Source organism: Delphinus delphis, chromosome 9, assembly GCF_949987515.2.
Source record: "Delphinus delphis chromosome 9, mDelDel1.2, whole genome shotgun sequence".
Classification (NCBI taxonomy): domain Eukaryota; kingdom Metazoa; phylum Chordata; class Mammalia; order Artiodactyla; family Delphinidae; genus Delphinus; species Delphinus delphis.
The window spans coordinates 10,745,526-10,764,310 of record NC_082691.1 but is presented as its reverse complement, the minus strand read 5'-3'; the positions used below and the strand labels follow the sequence as shown (position 1 = coordinate 10,764,310).

General features: G+C 60.7%; 1 protein-coding gene across 8 annotated transcripts; it reads left to right on the top strand.

The window, feature by feature from the left end:
* Nucleotides 1-1,700: 1,700 nt before the first annotated feature.
* ZMIZ2 (zinc finger MIZ-type containing 2) lies at nt 1,701-17,584 on the top strand. Of its 8 annotated transcripts, none has more exons than XM_069541004.1 (18): nt 1,701-1,835; nt 7,922-8,056; nt 8,217-8,331; nt 8,651-8,853; nt 9,097-9,289; nt 9,556-9,819; nt 9,975-10,151; nt 11,071-11,239; nt 11,859-12,003; nt 12,080-12,290; nt 12,933-13,038; nt 13,232-13,389; nt 14,046-14,113; nt 14,362-14,430; nt 14,702-14,946; nt 15,440-15,609; nt 15,694-15,933; nt 16,625-17,584. In XM_069541004.1, exons 2-18 carry the CDS (start codon nt 8,007-8,009, stop codon nt 16,730-16,732), a joined length of 2,691 nt encoding a protein of 896 aa, XP_069397105.1. In that variant the 5' UTR covers nt 1,701-1,835; nt 7,922-8,006; the 3' UTR covers nt 16,733-17,584. The 8 variants fall into 8 exon arrangements, with proteins under 8 accessions (XP_069397105.1, XP_069397106.1, XP_069397104.1 ...); XM_069541005.1 differs by having other exon boundaries at nt 9,097-9,322; nt 15,694-15,850; XM_069541003.1 differs by having other exon boundaries at nt 9,097-9,322.
* Nucleotides 17,585-18,785: the final 1,201 nt, after the last annotated feature.

Below are 18,785 nucleotides of genomic sequence, written 5' to 3'. Positions count from 1 at the left end.
TCCCAGCATTCCCATCCTCCGGTCTTGCTTTATTTTTCTTCCTAACCCTTGCCCTGATGGAAACATTGTTACCTGGTGAGTCATTTCCTTCTCTTTGTCCCTTCTAGTGGGGCCAGAGAGGACTTTCAAACGTGGTCACTGGGGCGTTCAGAGCACAGACCAGTGACTGGCACACAGCAGGCCGGCCATATTTGTTCAATGAAGTAATGGTTCTCAAAGGATACAGAGCACAGGGTTCAGATAACCTTGAGGGAAGTAATTTCAGCAATATTAAAAGTTAATTGTGGGACAAGCCACAACTACGGAGCCCGCATACCACAACTACTGAAGCTTACGTGCCTGGAGCCCATGCTCCGCAACAAGAGAAGCCCCCACTGGCCGCAACTAGAGAAAGCCCCCGCTCAGCAACAAAGACCCAACGCCGCCAAATTAAATAAAAATAAATAAATAAATAAATAAATGAAGAATTGTTTAAAAAAAAAAGTTAATTGTGGGACTTCCCTGGTGGTAACTAAGGTTCTGCACTCCCAATGCAGGAGGCCGGGTTGGATCCCTGGTCAGGGAACTAGATCCCACATGCCACAACTAAAGTTCCCGCACGGCACAACAAAGACCCCATATGCCACAACTAAGACGCGGCGCAGCCAAATAAATAAAAATTTAAAAAACAGTTAATTGTGAAACATCCATTGATAGAGGAATGGATAAACGAAATGTGGTATACACACACAATGAAATATTAGTCAGCCTTCAAAAGGAAGGAAATTATGCCAGCTGCAACAGGGATGAAACTTCAGGGCATATGCCAGTCACAAACAAATATTGTATGATTCCACTCCTAACGGGTCCCTAGAGTAGTCAAATTCAGAGACAGAAAGTAAAATTGTGGGTGGGAGGGGGATGAGGAATTATTGTTTGATGAGTACAGAGTGTCAGTTTTAGGAGATGAAAAAGCTATGGAGATGGATGGTGGTGATGGATACACAACAGTGGGAAATGTGCTCAATGCCACTGTACACTTAAAACTGGTTAAGATGGTAAACTTTGATATTGTATTTTACCACAATAAAAAAATTGTGGGTAATCGGGAGAACGTGGTCTTCCTAAAGGAAGGGTAGAAAATAGTTGCAAATAAAGGCTGCTAATAGCATATGAAGATGCCAACTGATCAGAGGTTGCTTCATCTGGCTAGAACTCGAATGACTTTAAGAATGCTTCAACAGGGCCGCCCTCTGGGAAGAGGGTAGAACAGCGAGGAAAGCGACTTGTTTGGTTCCGCGTGGTTTTCCTTACAAGACCCCTCCCAGAAGTGGCCGGTTGACACCGGGTCACCTCCGTAGGCCCCGCCCTCTTCTAGGCCCCGCCCCGTCCCACCCCTCCTCCTGGGCCCGCCCTCTTTCTGGACCCGCCTCCTCCGCCCCGCCCCGGCGGAGAGCGAAGAGGAAACGCGGGTGACTCTGCAGACGCCGCGTTTGGAAAGGTGTGAAGGGGGCGGGGAGCTCAGGTCGCCCCCAACCCGCCCTCCCTCCCAGCCCCGCCCCCGCCCGACCCGCCGCCCGGCCCGCCGCCCTGGCCTGCGCAGGCCCGCGGCCACTCGCTCCTGAGCGCCGGCTCGGGGCTCCACTGCTCTGGCCTGGGGGCGGAGCCGGCGCGCGGCGTCATGCATATGCATGAGCAGCGCGGCGGCTCCATTGTGCCCTCGGAGCGGGCGGCGGCGAGATGGCGCGGACCGCGGCGGCCCCGGGGCGGCGGGCGGCGCTGAGGGCGGGCTGAGCGCATGGAGCGGCGCGGACCGTGGGCCGCGGCGGCGAGGGGCCTGGCCGGGCCGCTTGGAGGTGAGCGGACCGGGCGGGCAGGTGCGGGCGGCGGGGGCGGCAGGTGCGGCAGGTGCGGGCGGCGGCAGGTGCGGCGTCCCCGGGCCCGGCTCTGCAGCGCCTCGGCGGGGCCCCGGCGGGGCTGGAGCCGGCCCTGCCGCCCACCTGCCGCACCTGCCGCGCGTGCGTCGTGGTCCTGGGCCGACTGGCCCCGTGCGCGCCGAGGCGACCCTTCACCTGAGCCTTTGTTGGGGCTGGCCGGAATCCGGCCGAGCACCCGAGGGGTCTGGGGCAAGAGGCTGACCCGGGCCCTCGCCCAAGCTGGTCCCGCTGCCTCTTCTCCGCGGTGTGGCCTGAAAGCTCACCTTTCGGGCCCCTCCGGGCCGTGCGCGCCGCCGGCACGCGGATGTAAGGTCCGCGGAGATAGGCTCTGGGGCTGGCGACCCTGACCTTCCAGCCCCCAGCCGTGCTTTTGGTGGAGATACCCTGTTCCCAACAGGACATATTGAAGTCAGGCGGGAGGGTGTCCTGCCCCCCGGCGTGTCTTGCCTTAGCCTCCCGCATCTGTTCCCCGCTGCCCTGTACCCCCCACCGCGCTACCCTGCTACCCCTGCCCTGCTCTTCCGGACCTTCCCCACCTTCCCCCCTGACCTGCTCTCCTACAGCCTGCTCCCCATACGCTCTTCCCGGTAGTTGCAGAATATCCATGGTGATGTCTTTAAGTCCTTCGTATAATATTATCTCAGAAGATTTCACAGGGAAATACACAGAACATGTGACTCGATCTGTAAGACAGTTGATAGGGCGAACACAGACTCACCCACCAAATCCTGTCACACTAGAACCAGAGAGCTTCCGTTGAAGAAGCTTGAGAGAGGTAACAGGATAAGTGAAGGAATCTCAGCCTCACCCCGTGAGTACTGGCCTTGGGGACTTGTCACACCCAGAGGGTGGCTCTTGGCTGGGAAGAGAAAGGTGAGATGATGAATGACAGATTCAGAGCCACTCGTGAAAGACTGGTAGGGTGTGCGCCGGGGAGGATTCCTGATCATTGGATTGATCGCCAAGGGCAGCCAGGCCTCCCCATGGAGTGTCCACTAGCGCTTGGGTCCAGGATGGGATCGGGGGCTGATGACTTAAAGGTGGTCACGTGTTCTCCCTTTTCCTAGTCCTAGAGTGGCCACCACGTACCTATTTTACACATTGTAAACTGAGGCCCAGAAGAGTGCAACCCTTCAACTGTTCTCTGAAATGACCCACACCTGGGCCATTCAGAAATGCTCATTCCTGGGCATTTTGGATGAACTCTTTTTTTTAAATTTATTTATTTTATTTATTTTGGCTGTGTTAGGTCTTCGTTGCTGAGTGCGGGCTTTCTCTAGTTGCTGCAAGTGGGGGCTACTCTTTATTGCAGTATGCGGGCTTCTCATTGCGGTGGCTTCTCTCGCTGTGCAGCACTGGCTCTAGGCGCGCCAGCTTCAGTAGTTGCAGCACGCGGGCTCAGTAGTTGTGGCACACGGGCTTCGTTGCTTTGCGGCATGTGGGATCTTCCCGGACCAGGGCTCAACCCGTGTCCCTTGCATTGGCAGGAGGATTCGCAACCACTGTGCCACCAGGGAAGCCCCTGGATGAACTCTTAACACTTATGCTAGTCAGTGTGTGGTCTCCCAAGTAGAGGGGCAGGACTTTGAGCCACTGGAGCATGTGAGCCCCCCCCCATGGTGTCCTGCGATGCTCGAGCTATCATTCTCCGTTCTCTGAGCGTGTCTGGTGTTCCTCTGGCTGGGGCCCGTCACTGGAACCTTGGGAACTGTGGGCCCCCTGCTGCGGGGGGAGGCAGCGAGTCCCTGCCCTCCTGGGGTCGGGTGGTGTGTCGCGGGGCCTGCTGCTCCTGGGTGACTAGGCCGGGGTAACGGAGCGGAGATAGAAGAGGGCGGGCCCATGTTAATTAATGTCTGCCTTTGGAGACTGTGGTGCAGGCGCTGTGAGGTCCTGGGGAAGAAGGGTCTGGGTAGTGAGCTGTCTGTAGCTCTTTTTCGGGAGGAAGATGTAATCTGACCCCCAGAAAACCCTGTGGCCTTCTAGACTGACCTCAAGCCAGGACGTTCTGCCGAGGTCCTGGCTTCCAGCGAGTGTCCGTGTACAGGGAGAGCCCCCAGCCGGCAGGAAGCACACACACCCAAGCTCTTTCTTACCTCTGCCTCTGAGGCCAGGAGGTGGGAGGAGGGTCTGTGCTCACAGCACGCCTCTCCCTTTGTCAGGAGCAGAGGGTCACGGGGTCCCTGACCTGGAGAGTTTGGGGCTTCTCAGGGAGGAGACCAGACTTGGTTCAGGAGCTTGGCAGGAAGTCAGGAAGTCACTGCCCCCGCACAGAAAGCTCAGGGGGAACTGGAAATGTCTGTGGTCTCGTCCACAGCCGTGGGGCTGGAATTCCCCAGAGTCACGTGATGTAGGAAGCTGCCCTGGGCCCCAGGCCAGCACCCTCCACGGGGGGCCCCCCCGCCCTGCACCTGCCCTGTCCCCCTCCTCCCCAGCTCCCCCGGGCTCTCAGATTGTGGTCCGAGTACCAGCAGCGGCAGCACCTGCAGACTTGTTAGAAATGCATGTCTTAGGCCCCACCCCACCCTGCGAACTCAGAGTGGGGCTGAGCAGTCCTAGATTCCGGCGTGCTCCACCTGCCCTGAGGCTCTGACCCAGGCCGGGGGGGGGGGGGGGGGGGTGTAGGGGGGGGCCTGTCTTCCCGTCTTCCTCCTGCTTTTCCCTGTCCTTTGCTTCTGGGACAGCAGAGTGGGCCTGGCCAATCCAATGAGCTTTGGGAAAGGATTGCCCTGGGCACCTCTGTGGGGAGAGAGAGCTAGTCGCGGTTGTACATTAAGTAAATTTTTATTTTGAGAGAATTATAGATTTATAAGCAGTTATAAGAAATAACACAAAGAGCTCTGTATCCTTTACTGGCTTTCCCTAGTGGTAACATCTTGCAAAACTGTAGCACAGTATCACAGGAGGGTACTAACTCCACCAATACAGTTGAGATACATGTATTTCCATCCCCACCTTCTTATATTCCCACTCGCTTCCCTTCTCCCCACGTTTAACCCCTGGCAACCACCACTGTGCTCTCCATTTCTATAATTTCGTCATTTCGAGGATGTTATATAAAGGGAATCATACAGTGTGTAACCTTTGGGGACTGGCTTTTTCCACACATCATGATTCTCTGGAGATTCCTGCAGGTTGGTGCCTGTATCAGTAGCTCTTCCTTTTTATGCCTCCAGGCTCACAGTTGGTAAACTCTTCACTGCTAAGGGACATCTGGGTTTCCATTCTTTGCCTATTAGGAATAAAACTGCTGTAAACATTCACGTACAGATTTTTATGTGAACGTAAGTTTACACTTCTCTGAGATACATGTTCAGGAGTGCAGTTGCTGGGTTGTATAGTGGCTGCATGCTTAGTTTTATAAGAAACTACCGAATCGTTTTTCAGAGTGGTTGTACCATTTTATATTCCCACCAGCCATGCACGAGAGATCCAGTTTCTCCTAGCCAGCATTTGGTGGTATCACTATTTCTTATTTTAGCCATGGTGATAGGTGTGTAGTGATACCTCGATGTGGTTTTAATTTGCATTTCTCTGATGGCCAGTGATGTTGAACATCTTTTCATGTGCTTATTTGCCGTCTGTATTTCTTCTTTGGTGAAATGTCTTTTCGTGTCTTTTGCCTGTTTTCTATTTTTTTTTAGCTTTCGCATTTTGAGAATTCTTTATGTACTCTAGATACTAGTCTTTTGTCAGATACGTGGCTTGCAGATACTTCTTCCAGTCTATAGCTTGCGTTTGCATCCTCTTAGCAGGATCTTTCACAGAACAAAAGTTTCCAGTTTTTCCTTTTATGGATCATGCTTTTGGTGTCAAATCTAAGAAAGTTCTTACGATTTTGTGCCGTACATTTAAATCTGTGACCCACTTCGAGTTAGTTTCTGTATAAGATGTGAAGTTTAGGGGTTTTTTGTTTTGTTTTGTTTTTGTCTTTTGCTTGTGAACGTCCAATAGCTCCAGCACATTTGTTGAAAATGTTGTCCTTCCCCCAGTGCATACTTTTTGCACCTTTGTCAGAAACTCTGTCTGGGTCTGTCTTGGGCTCTCTAGTTTGTCCCATTGACCTGTGTGTCTGTCCCTCTGCCAATACCACAGTCTAGAGCAGCCCGCCTATATTCTAAGTCCTAAAAGCGCTGCATGTTGCTCCAGGCCCCGCTCAGCAGGTTTAGGGGGCGTTTCTGGCTGTCGGCAGCGCTCCCCACCCCCAGCCTCCCACTGCAGTGTCACCAACCTGGGGGTTGTCCTCGCTGGGGACAGCCAGCCTTCCCTTGCCTGGCTCAGTGATTCTGGCTCCGAGGGCTGAGTCCAGGGGCCCCTGAGCCCTCTGGAGCCACCGGCCTCCTGCTTTCTTGGCCTTTGCTTCCTGGTTGGCATGTGGTCTGGGGCCCGACTCCTCTGGGAGGGGCGTCAGGAAGGAGAGCAGGGCCAGGCGTGAGGTGGGCAGGCACGCCAGCTGCCTCACTCCTCTTGTCTGACCGGTCCATCACCTTCCTCCCAGCCCTGGCTCTGCTGCGATTCTGGGAACCACTCACCCCAGTGCTCTGTGGGAGGCCTTGGGCCCAAGTCACAGCCCCCGCTGTATCCCCCACCTGCGCTGGGGCCCTGGTCAGGGACTCGGCCCCCGCGTGCCACCTTCAGGACTGTATTTGCAGAGGACATGATGATATAATCCTGCCTCGCTTGGGCTGCCCTGACGGTGAGGTCCTGGTCAGCGCTCAGGAATGCGAGCCTTGGGGTTGGGTGGGTGGCACTGTGAGTGCTGAGGCGGTGGGATTGAGCCACCAGAAGTTAGCTTGCCCAGGTGGTGTGTGCGTGCGCGTGAGGCCTTGCAGCCCCTAGAAGGCAGTGGTGCTCTAGGTTGGAACCTCGACCCAGAGAAGGCAGACAGGGGCGTCCCCGGAGACCCCCAGACAGCCACAGCCAGCATGCCTCTGTGGTTAGGCTGGGTGGAGGTGCGCGTGAGAGGTGGCCCTGGCGGTGCCAGCAAGGGCCCTCGGCCTGGTTGGCGGAGGGTTTGCTTGTGGAGGTGTCGGAGGCGTTGGCAGCCAGGAGGGGCAGCCGGCTGCTGCATTGCTCGTTTTCTGAGGTGCTAAGGAGAAGAGAGCCAGCCCCACAGAGTGGGAAGAAGCGGTGCCCCATCCCAGCACGGGCTCACAGGTTCCATGCGTGTCCCCCGGCCATGGCTGCTGTGTCCCCACTGGCCCCTTGCCATGTCTGTTGGGTGCCCACCAACCCTCCGCCCTTTGCGCTGTGTGTGCGTCCCCGCCTTGTTGGGAGCTCACCGTGCGGGTCACCGCGATCTGTGGGGGTCAGTCTTCCCGCCTTGCCCCTGTGCTCACGCCGCCCTTCTGTTGCTCTGGGGAGAAGCCCTGGGGCTGGGGGGCTGCCAGCCAGGGATGGGCTGCTGGCTCCACACCTAGTTCCGGCCCCTGCCTGGCCCCAGGCTGCAGGTTAGCTGACCTGGTGCCGCACCCCCACCCCCACCCCCACCTCCGGCATGCAGAGGCCCCTCCCCATAGTGGGCAGGCCCCAGACCCTGAGCAGGTGACGCCTGCTGTCTGGCACTCCTAGGCCTCTGGCCTTGTCCTCCCCGCCCCCCCCTCGGGGGGGGGGGGGTGGAGGCAGGGGATTCTGGCAGCTGGGTTCTGGATGTCCCCTGGCTTTTATGCGTATCCAGGCTTTCGTGTGGGGGAGGGAGAACGTGGAAAGTTTGGGGGATCAGAAAGTCTGCTTCCAGAACCATTCCGGGGGCTCCAGGTGGCAGGGCCCGGTCAGAAAGGGTCAGTGCTGGCTTCCGGGCTGGGGCTGGGGAGGGCAGAGATCTGCCAGGGTGGGCAGTGCGGGTAGGGCCAATGCCGGGCTTCCCTGAGCCCCCTGAGCGGGCCCCCGGGTCCCCGTCTCACCTGCCCTACCCTTCATCGGTTGGAGCAGAGGAAGGACGGGGCTTGGTGCTGATAGGGGTCTCCCGGCAGCATCTCCACTGACTTCCTTCCCTCCTGTCCCAGCAGCCAGAGCATCTGAGTCCCACGTAAGCACCAGTGAGGGCTGCTTCCTGCCACCCACAGACCTGGCCTTAAGGCTGCTCCCAAGCCAATGAACCCCATGAACCCCATGAAACCCGCCCTGCCCCCCGCGCCACACGGGTGAGTGGGGTCTCCTGCTGCCCTCCCCGCTCGGGCCCCAGGACACGGGTGGGTGGTAGAGCGGGATCCCTCTGCTCCCAACCTTCGCTTCTTCCCAGGCGGGGTTCTAGGCACCTGCGGCCTCCTGACCGAGTCTCCCCGCCTGCCCCTCTCCTTGTAGTGATGGTCCATTCGCTTATGAGGCGGTGCCTTGGCAACAGAGTGCCACTCAGCCAGCAGGATCGCTGTCCGTGGTCACAACCGTGTGGGGAGTCGGCAACGCGGCGCAGAGCCAGGTGAGCCCACACCTGGGCCCCGCCCCGAGGGGCGCCAGAGCCCCCCTCAGATCTCGGAGAAGTGGAGCCAGGGTTTCCTGAGTCTCCCACGTCCTCAGAGACCAGTTCTTCCACACGTGGCGTGGGATCTCCTCCTCCTGTCTTCACCTGGCCTCCACACCCCACCTGTGAGCAGGTGCCCCCCCCACTGGACCACCCTCCCCTCTGCCCCCACCTCCACCTCCTCACCTGCCCAGCCTCTCCTTTCCAGCAATTTAGAACCACGGCATGAAGCAAGTTGTTTGGATGGTGTCCTTTGGTGATTCTTGCTTCCTTGTAGGTTTTGGGGAACCCTATGGGCCCCGCAGGGAGCCCCCCCGGCAGCTCCATGATGCCCGGCATGGCAGGCGGCAGCTCTGCCCTGAACTCCCCGCAGTGCCTGGGACAGCAGGCGTTCGGTGAGGGCGGTGCCAACAAGGGCTACGTGCAGCAAGGGGTGTATGGCCGCGGGGGCTACCCCGGGGGCCCCGGCTTCACCGCTGGGTAAGCAGGACCGCTCCCCTGGCAGGCGTGCTAGGAGCCCTCTGGGGGCGACACTGCTAACTTGCTGGGCGCCTGGGAGCTGTGTGACACTGATGTGTTGAACGTTGCATCTCTGCGGCTCCTGCCGGCTCCCAAGCTAACAAGGGGGGTGTGTGGGAAAGAATGGGGCTCCCCTCGGGTGCCGTGTACCCCCCGGAAGATGGCAGGGGAGCGCCTCTGAGCTGAGCTGTCTGTCTATTACAGGTATGCGGGCGGCCCGGGGGGGCCAGGGGGCCTGGGCCTTCCCTCACACGCCGCACGGCCCTCCACCGACTTCACTCAAGCAGCGGCGGCTGCTGCCGTGGCTGCTGCTGCCGCCACGGCCACAGCCACGGCCACGGCCACCGTGGCCGCCCTCCAGGAGAAGCAGAGCCAGGAGCTGAGCCAGTACGGAGCGGTGAGGCCCCGCAGCTCCTCCTGTGCGGCCCGTGTGCGTTGGTGCAGAAGGCAGGGTCTTGTCAGGCAGCCAGGATTGAGGCCCTGGGGACACGCACGCTGTGTGCCGGGGCCGATGAAGATGAGGCGGGAAAGGAGTAGGGAGCTGAGGGGAGAGAACCCAGGCCGGGGAGGGGGCGAGGGGGAGCCCGCCTGCAGGGGATGGGCACAAGGCTGGCGCCCACAGCGGTGGGTAAGGCCTGGATGGTTCCTCTCCTCTTTTCCCAGATGGGGGCCGGACAGTCTTTTAACAGCCAGTTCCTGCAGCACGGCGGTCCCCGGGGGCCCAGTGTCCCCAGCAGCATGAACCCTGCCAGCGTGGGAGGGCTGATGGGCCCCTCCGGCATGAGCCCCATGGGCATGAACCCCACCCGGGCAGCGGGCCTAGCGCCCCTATATGCAGGGCAGCGCCTGCCCCAGCACGGGTACCCTGGGCCCCCCCAGGCCCAGCCCTTGCCCCGACAGGGCGTCAAGAGAGCCTACTCCAGTGAGGTGAGTGGTCAGGCCCCCCACCCCGAGTGCCCTCAGAGCCGTTGTGTGGAGGGAGAGTCGGCTGTGCCTGATAGGGTGGGTACCGCCCTCCCTCCCCGGGAACGGGCTTCCCCAGCACCTCTTCTCCTGGCCATTTTGCCTCTTTCCTCCTTCAGGTGTATCCTGGGCAACAGTACCTGCCAGGAGGCCAGTACACGCCCGCCGCCACCCAGTACGCGCCTGGCCCCGGGCAGCCCCCCGCCCCGTCCTCCTACCCTGGGCACAGGCTGCCCCTGCAGCAGGGTGCGGGCCAGTCCCTGTCCACCCCCAGCCCCGCGGGACTGCACTACAAGGTAGGGCCGCTTCTCCCGGGCCTCTGCAGCCCCTGCTGGCCCACGCCAAGCCCTGTGGGACACAGGCGGACCTTGAGGCAGCCGGGGCTGGCGAGTGGGCTCGCGTGTGCTTGGGTGGCCAAGCAGCCAGGAGCTTCCTGGGGGCCCTGATCAGCGTAGGGCAGCTCCCAGGAGGGGAGTCCAGGTACGAAAGGCCCCTCTGTGAGATTCAGTGTATGGAGCAGTAGGCAGGCACCCACGCCACCTGCGTGTCCTTCAGGGACAGTGTCCCCATCTCCTCTGCTTGCTGCAGAGAAGCCCAGCAAGGGGACAGGCCAGAGGGGCCAGGAGCTCTTGAGGGGAGGGGCCCGAGCGATGAGAGTGCCGCTGGAGGACGGACAGGAGGTGTGTGTACCTGTGTCCTTTCAGCCTCTCTGTGGCTTCCTCGTAAACCCCTCTGGTGCGTGGGGTCAGCTCTTTTTCTGTAGTGGTCGTTCTTAAAATTAGGAAATCAGCACGTGCTCCCTGTAGATTATTTAGAAGACACAAAAAGTGTATAAAGAAGAAAGAAGCCAACACCCGTGTGTGTGGTGGGCCCCCCGTCCCCAGCCCTCTCCTAGGGTCAAGTCCAGGACCCTGTGAGCGCTCAGGGGCAGGCGGCAGTCCCAGGCACACGCGGTTTTCTCTCCTGCAGCCCGCAGAGCAGTTCAGCGGGCAGGGTGCCCGCTTCAACGGGGGGAGCGCCAGCTACAGCCAGCCCGGCCTGAGTGGGGTATGGGCGGTGGGAGGCCCATAGGGTGGGCGCCTGGAGAGAGGGCGCCCAGGCAGGAGGAGGCGTGGACTCCCTGCCCGTTCCTGGTCTGACCATTCCCATTGGGCGCTCCAAGAACAAACTCTACCCCTACACCACTCCACCTTGACTGTTTGCTCAACCCCACAGCCTGCCCGTTCCATCCCCGGCTACCCCAGCTCCCCACTGCCAGGGAGCCCCACGCCGCCCATGACCCCCGGCAGCAGCATCCCCTACATGTCCACCAGCCAGGAGGTCAAGTCGCCCTTCCTGCCCGACCTCAAGCCCGGCGTGAGCAGCTTGCACCCGTCACCACCCGGTGAGTGAGGTCTGCTCTCGGGACAGATGGGCAGGGCTCCAGACAGTCCTGCAGGGACCTTGGCGGGGGTGGGGGGCTTTCACCTTCATTTTCTATTAATGGACCTCTTTGCAAATCCATTTGAAGCATCCATCTCCTCTGTAGGAAAATAGCCATGTGCACAGTTTTGTGTATGGTTTCAGGGGCCCCCTGAAGCCCACTTCTGGTTAAGAACTCCTGCTTTCCGGGAGACCACTGCAGCAGCAGTTGGGGGTCCTAAAACCCTAGCTTGAGCACTAGGGTGACAGCAGGTGGCCTGTTCGCACCTCTTCTGCCTCCTACCCCCTCTGAAAGCACCAGAGACGCCATTTTTTTGGGTTGGTGGGGCATGTTCTCTGGTCATGATTCAGGGATCATTCTTGGGGCTCCTACTGGAGCAGGACAGAATGGCGGGACACCAAGATCTGTTCCCGTTGGAGGTGGAGGCCGAGCCCAGGGTCCCGGGAGAGATGCTGCCCAAACCCCAGCCCCATGGCAGGGGAGGAGGGGCCACAGCCCCCGCGATGGGGCGGGAGCAGGCCGCTTGGCCTGGTGGCCATCCTGTAGGTGGCCTGCTCACACCGGCATGGCCTGCTTCCAGGCAGTGGCCCCTGTGACGAGCTGCGGCTGACTTTCCCCGTGCGGGACGGGGTGGTCCTGGAGCCCTTCCGCCTGCAGCACAACCTGGCCGTGAGCAATCACGCTTTCCAGCTCCGTGACTCCGTCTACAAGACTCTGATGCTGAGGTGAGTGGGCGCCTGCCCCCAGCTTGCAGCCCCTCGCACCGCCCCCTCGCTCTCAGCATCCATCCTTCCCATGCAGGCCGGACCTGGAGCTGCAGTTCAAGTGCTACCACCACGAGGACCGGCAGATGAACACCAACTGGCCGGCCTCGGTGCAGGTCAGCGTCAACGCCACCCCGCTCACCATCGAGCGTGGCGACAACAAGACCTCCCACAAGCCCCTCTACCTGAAGCACGTGTGCCAGCCGGGCCGCAACACCATCCAGATCACCGTCACAGCCTGCTGCTGCGTGAGTGCCCTCCGCGGGGCTGGGTTGGGGGCGTCATGGCTAGAGAAAAAGGCACTGGCTCTCCTCCTTCCCATCCTGGGCCTTGTAAGTAAAGGATCTCAAATAAAAATGCCCTTGCTGCTTTCGGGTTAGGTTCAGTGACTAAATTTGATGCTCATGTTAATTATGTAAGGGAAACTAGCTGAGCCTGCCTCTTTCCTGGAGGAAGCTCACAGGGTCCTGAGTCTCAGCTGACCCTGAGTCTTTGTTAAGGAGTCATTCAGGTTCCAGCAGGCTCCGGATCCAGGACTAGAAGAGGCAGGATGCACTTAGCTGCACAGCACTGATCAGCCCGGGTGGGAGGGGGCAGAGGCGGGCAGCCCCGATGCAGTTCTGGGATGTTTTCACTTGGACCAGCGTGGATAAAGGTGGATGCTGTAGGCAGGGCACATTCAGGGGCCTCTCAGATAATTGTGTTCCGACAGAGAGGCCGTGGTTGGTGCAGACACACAGTGAGCTTTCCAGATAGGTGTGGGCCTGGTCCCCTGGGCTCCCCGGGGAGGGGCAGCAGGTGGCCTGCCTGTGCGTTAGCCACAAGAGGAGAACGGGCCTGCGCTGCGCCTCCCCGGGCCACGTCCCACTGACCGGGTCCTCCTGTTGCAGTCCCACCTCTTCGTGCTGCAGCTGGTGCACCGGCCGTCCGTCCGCTCGGTGCTGCAGGGTCTCCTCAAGAAGCGCCTCCTGCCCGCCGAGCACTGCATCACCAAGAGTGAGTGGCCCTTGTGTTCCTCGGCCCCAGGCAGCCGGCCCCATGACAGACAAGGCTGCCTTCTCTGGGGCGGGGGCTGTGTGCCGAGAGCAGCAGTCAGCCCTGGAACGCCCCTCGGAGGTGCTGAGCCAGCAGTGGTCGGGTCCCGCTTGGCGGCCCTCACCCACGTCCTCCTTTCCCCTGTCGATGTCAGTAAAGCGGAACTTCAGCAGCGGCACCATCCCTGGCACCCCTGGGCCCAACGGAGAGGACGGGGTGGAGCAGACGGCCATCAAGGTGTCTCTCAAGTGCCCCATCACCTTCCGCAGGATCCAGCTCCCTGCCCGAGGCCATGACTGTCGCCACATTCAGGTAGGTGGCCACTGCAGAGCTTTGCCAGAACTTCCGTTGCCCTTTAACTGTCTTCAGCGGGAGTGGCCTCTGAGCACCTCGGCTGGCAGGTGACAGGACAGGCCGGCCAGTGGGCAGGTGGCCTGGCTCCCCTGCCTTCTCCCCTCAGACTGGGCTTTTGTTTCTTCTAACATTATTCTAAGCGTAACAGCCGTTTCACTGCGTTCTTGGGGCTCCGATTTTAAACGGCATCCTGGATGCAGGGCGCTGTCCTCTCCCCGCCCTGCCCCCAGGAGCAGCGCCTTTGTCTGTCTCTGCAGAAACGCTCTGCGTGCAGACAAGTACGTGCACACACACCCTCCACCCCCCCGCCCACCTTTTGGTTACATAAGCGGTAAACATCGCTCTGCATCATGTTTTTCCTCCACACCACGTCCTGGAAGTCATTCCCTGACTGGGCAGAGCTGCCCAGTTCTTGATTTGGCCACATGTCATTCCCAGGGAGGGCTGCGTAGGCTGTCCCGTCTCCTACATCTGTTAGGATGATGCCGTGGTAAAAGCCTGGGAGCCGAGCCTCTCACACAGGCAGTAAATAAGCCCCAAGTTCCTGAAACCACAGAGCATGGCCGGGTTGCCCCGGCCCCAGTGTGAGGAACTGTCTTGCCCTTTCTCTGCAGTGCTTTGACCTGGAGTCCTATTTACAGCTCAACTGTGAGCGAGGGACCTGGAGGTGCCCCGTGTGCAAGTGAGTGTGTCAGAGACGGTCCCCACGGCTCTGGGGGCGGGTGGCACTTCCTCTGAGGCTGTTAATGGGCATTTCCTTCCACAAGCCAGGTGTGGGGCTCACAGCACAGGCTAGGAGGGATGGAGTGGCTCAGGGCAGTGACGTCACGCAGGGTTACCTCACACCGGGGGCTGAGACATGACAGGGCCTGTGCCCGGGAAGAGGTTGGGCCAGCCCTCTGAGCTGTGTGTCCCCTTGGTTTTCTACAGCAAGACGGCATTGCTGGAGGGCCTGGAGGTGGACCAGTACATGCTGGGCATCCTCATTTACATTCAGAAGTGAGTCTCCTTTCCTGCAACCCCAGCATCTTTGGTCAGCAGAGGGCAGCCCTGGGACAGGTGGGGAGATACCCCATGCTGATCCAGCGTGGAGCGGGCTCGACTCCAGGCCGTGGACGGAATCCACATCCGACCCAGGCCCGCAGCCCACAAGCACGTGGAATGTGCTGGGTGGCCACAAGCATTTGAGTGGGAGGTCTGCCTAAAAATGGCCCAGGGCCAGGAGAGGCAGCAGGATAGGTGGTGACCAGCCCTGCATGTCCCCGCCCAGCTCTGACTACGAGGAGATCACCATCGACCCCACGTGCAGCTGGAAGCCAGTGCCTGTGAAGCCTGACGTGCACGTCAAGGAGGAGCCGGACGGGCCGGCGTTGAAGCGCTGCCGCACCGTGAGCCCCGCCCACGTGCTCATGCCCAGCGTGATGGAGATGATCGCTGCCCTGGGCCCTGGGGCCGCGCCCTTCGCCCCCCTCCAGCCCCCCTCAGCCCCGGCTGCCGGCGATTACCCCAGCCAGGGTGAGTACAGGGGGCTTGCCCTAGAAACAGATGGCCCTGGACAAATGATCCATCCTCTCCCACCAGTCTGCTGCCTGTGGACGTGTCACTCCGAGGGCCGCGAGCCTGGGGGCCTGGTTGGGGACTTGGTGGCATAGGCGCAGCCTCGGCCGAGCCGGCGGGGATGGGCAGCAGGGCCTCCGGCTGCAGCTGCACGTACCTCCCCAGTAGTCTGGAACAAAGGTCTGTGCTGGCACACTTCCATGGACCGGCCCCGTCCGACCACGCGTGCGCGAGTGTCCGGGTGCGGTGGGTCCCATTCCTGTCCCCTCGCAGCCTCCTGGCAGTGTCATCAGCCAGCTCCCCCAGCAGCAATGAGAAGAAATGCCCTTTGCCGAATAGCAAGTTCGTAAAGTCAGACGTTCTCTGGGTGAGCTCAGTGAGTCCTGCCCATGCTGTGGCTGGCCTGTTTCCGTGCTCTACCGGCATGAGCCCCCTGGCTCTCCTCTCTCAGCTTCCAGCTTCCTGGGACCCGGGACGTTCCCCGACTCCTTCCCGCCCACCACGCCCAGCACCCCGACCCTTGCTGAGTTCACCCCGGGGCCCCCCCCTGTCTCCTATCAATCCGACATTCCCAGCAGCCTCCTGACACCGGAGAGATCTGCCCCCTGCCTCCCAGGCCAGGTCAGTGCCAAGGCGGGGGGCTGACGAGCTGTCCACCCGGAGAGCCCCTGGGCCATTTTACTAGGTTCTTCTCTCCTCCTTCAGATGGCACCAGCGGGTCACCTGGACCCGGCCCATAACCCTGGGCCTCCGGGGCTGCATGCCCCCAACCTAGGAGGCCCCCCAGGGCCCCAGCTGCACCATCCAAACCCTCCCCCGGCATCCCGGCAGCCCCTGGGCCCGGTGAATTCGGGTCCCATCGGTGAGCTGGCCTTCAGTGCTGCCACAGGCATGATGGGGCCCCCCGTGTCTGGGGCAGGGGAGGCCCCGGAACCGGGCCTGGACGTGAGTACTGGGCCCCGTGCTGGGGAGCACTTGGAGCCGGGGCTGGGGTGTGGCTTATCTGTCATCCCAGGGTCCACATGCTTCATAGAAGGGAGGACAGTGATACCACCGTGACTTCCAGACGCAGGGAGAGCTGGTCGGGTGACGTCAGCGCTTTTGTTGACGAGTGTGAGGTATCCAGAGTAGCCATGGGTGATTGTGTCCAGACATCTGGCCCTGGGGACCTGGGTGCCACCGTGGCATGGGCAGAGTCCCCGAGAAGACTTGGCTTGTAGCTGGTGACCCTGGCCTTAGGGTCTGATTTGACCTGTCTGACTCACAGGTGGTATGTGAGCCAGACTCAGTGCAAAAAAGACAGGTGACTGTCTCTTGACCATGGTAAATGAATACAAAGTTCAGCGTGAAAAAATGTAGAAAGCACAGCTCAAAGCAGAAAATCCCAGGGAGTGGGATCCCACCTTCTGCATTCGCCCTGTTCACGTCAGGGACCCCTCACGGTCCTGGGTGTCCCATGTTGTCCTTGAACAGCTTGTCACAGGTGATTCCTGGTCACAGAGCAGTCTTTCGCTGGAAGAGCCCCTGTGCAGAGCAGGCTGAGGGGCTCCAGTGCCAGCCTGTGTCGGGGTGAGGGGTGTGCCGCATCCCGGCTGGGGACCCAGGCCCAAAGCTGGCGGGTTTGCTTTGTCCTCAGCTGCTCCCAGAACTGACTAACCCTGACGAGCTGCTGTCCTACCTGGGCCCACCCGACCTCCCCACAAACAGCAATGACGACCTGCTCTCTCTCTTCGAGAACAACTGATCCTGTTGACCACCTGGCCGACGGGGACATGCCCGCAGATGTCACACACCCTCCTCTCCAGCCCGGCCCCCCCGACACCAGCGGCCCTCCCCACACGTACACCTGGAGCCAGGACGCGCCCCGACGCCTGGCCCTGGAGGCTGGAGGCGGCCCTGCACTGGCTGGGAGGGGACCCCTGGGCGGTGGTGCTCGCTGGCCCAGTTTGCAGCTGCAGAACTGTTTTTGATGAGATCCCCAGCCCCGCCCTTGTCCCTGCCCCGTCCGCACCCCACCCATGCTTGTCCAGCCCTGCCTGGTTCATGCACACCTGCTGCCCCTGGCCCCCCGACCCCTGCCTGCTCTCACCGGCCTGCATCTTGTCCACCGTTGACCTTTTTACTTCAATGACCCCTTGGCCCTGGGCCGGTGAGGAGCGGGGCTGCTCTGTCCCGGGGCCCCGTCTCGCCCAGCCTCCTGTGGCAGGGGCTGGGGGTGTCCCTCCTCCCACCAGAGGCTTCAGGCTGACGCTGGGGGTGGGGCCTCTACAGCACAACAGTGTACCTAGCGTAGAAACGCTGACAGATGTAGGGTGGCTGGGCCTCTGTGCAGCCGGGGCTCCTGCCCTGGCCGTGTGCAGACAGCGGTGGGGGGGGGGCGGCAAGCTCCCTCCTGCTGGAGGCGGGGCTCGGACTCGGCTCCCCCAAGCTCCCCTTCTCTGTGAAAGTGAAGAATTGGTCTCGCTGTGTTTTTTAAAACCACACCTCTCCCGTGTCCACCCTGGGGCCACGCCAGGTGGGGGAGGAGCCGCCGCACTGCAGGTGCAGGGCCGAGCTGTGTCCCCTGTCCGCCCGTCTCTATTAAAGGACTCCCTCGTGGTGGACCTGGCGAGTCCCTCCTTCCTGCTCCACCTGCGTCCTGTGCCTGGGTGGGGCTCCCTGCTCCAAGCCAAGGCCCAGCTGTTCGCAACCCCGGGTAAATTTCCTTGTCCCTGGAATTTCCCAAGTTGGCTTTGGCAGGAGAGCTGTTTGGTGAAGTGTCACCAGGGCTGGGAGACGCATCTGCCACCACGTCACTGTGTGGGCTTGCCTCAGGCAGGGAGCCAGCTATGGGGCCAGAGGCCTCAGGAGGGGCCGGACCGAGTGCCTTCGTCTGTGTGCTAGCTGCCTGAGCCTCCCCGAGGGCCTTCCTGTCCAGCAGAAAAGGCTTATGTGTCCCTTGGGGGAGGAGAGAGGGCGCCCCCGGACACCTGCCGCGGGGGGAGCGTCCGGTGTGGGCGGGCTCCACGTTGCCCGCTGACATCTTGGAACCCCAGGTGTGGGCCTTCTGTCCCTCTGCAGCCTTGCTTCTGGCTTTTCTGGCTGAGGGAACGGAAGTGGAGAGAGGCTGAGGGAGGAACGGCGCCCCCAGTGCTGCAGGGAGCAAAGAGGCAGGTCCCGGGGTTTGCCCAGAAGCCCAGACCCAGCAGAGCCCACCCCCAGGGGGTGGGGGGCTCCTTTCTGGTGGATGTTAGGCACAGCTGGGAGCGCTGTCCCACTGTATGGGGCAGCTGTGCACCCTTGGCCTGTGATGTGCTGGGTGGAGTGGAGAGATCGGGAGATGGGCTGCTCGGGCTATACCCACAGAGAGGTCGGGAAAGGTCTGAGGGGCGCCTCAGCCCCGACGTCACCGTGGCCACCTCAAACCGTGAGGGATGAAAGCAAGGTGTGGGAGTTCACGCGGTGTGATGCCCTTTTTATAAAGCGCAACACCAGGTCTGCATTTCATGGGATCCGCACATGTGCAACAGGAAGGAAAGCAAGGCGGTCAACACAGTGCTCCCTGTGGGGACAGCACAGGGGTGCGTCTGGGGAGAGTGACAGTGGCAGTGGTGTTCTGACCCTCAAGGGGAGCGGTGGTTTCACGGGTTTTCACCTTATGCTTTGTGTTATATATCCTTACGAACGTACCAAATATGCAACTTAAAAAGCTACCTAGGCCTGACAGACACACACAACACCCAACAACAGCAGAATACACGTTATTTTTAAGTGTATGTGGGACGTTCTCCAGGAGAGACCACACGTTAGGCCGCAAA

Excerpts from the sequence above, each read along its gene's own strand:
- ZMIZ2 (XM_060020152.1), top strand. The coding sequence starts at position 8,007 with ATGAACCCCATGAACCCCATGAAACCCGCCCTGCCCCCCGCGCCACAC. Across the intron at positions 8,057-8,216 it reads CTGCCCCCCGCGCCACACGG|TGATGGTCCATTCGCTTATG; the intron begins GTGAGTGGGGTC and ends CTCTCCTTGTAG. Across the intron at positions 13,039-13,231 it reads CGAGCACTGCATCACCAAGA|TAAAGCGGAACTTCAGCAGC; the intron begins GTGAGTGGCCCT and ends TGTCGATGTCAG.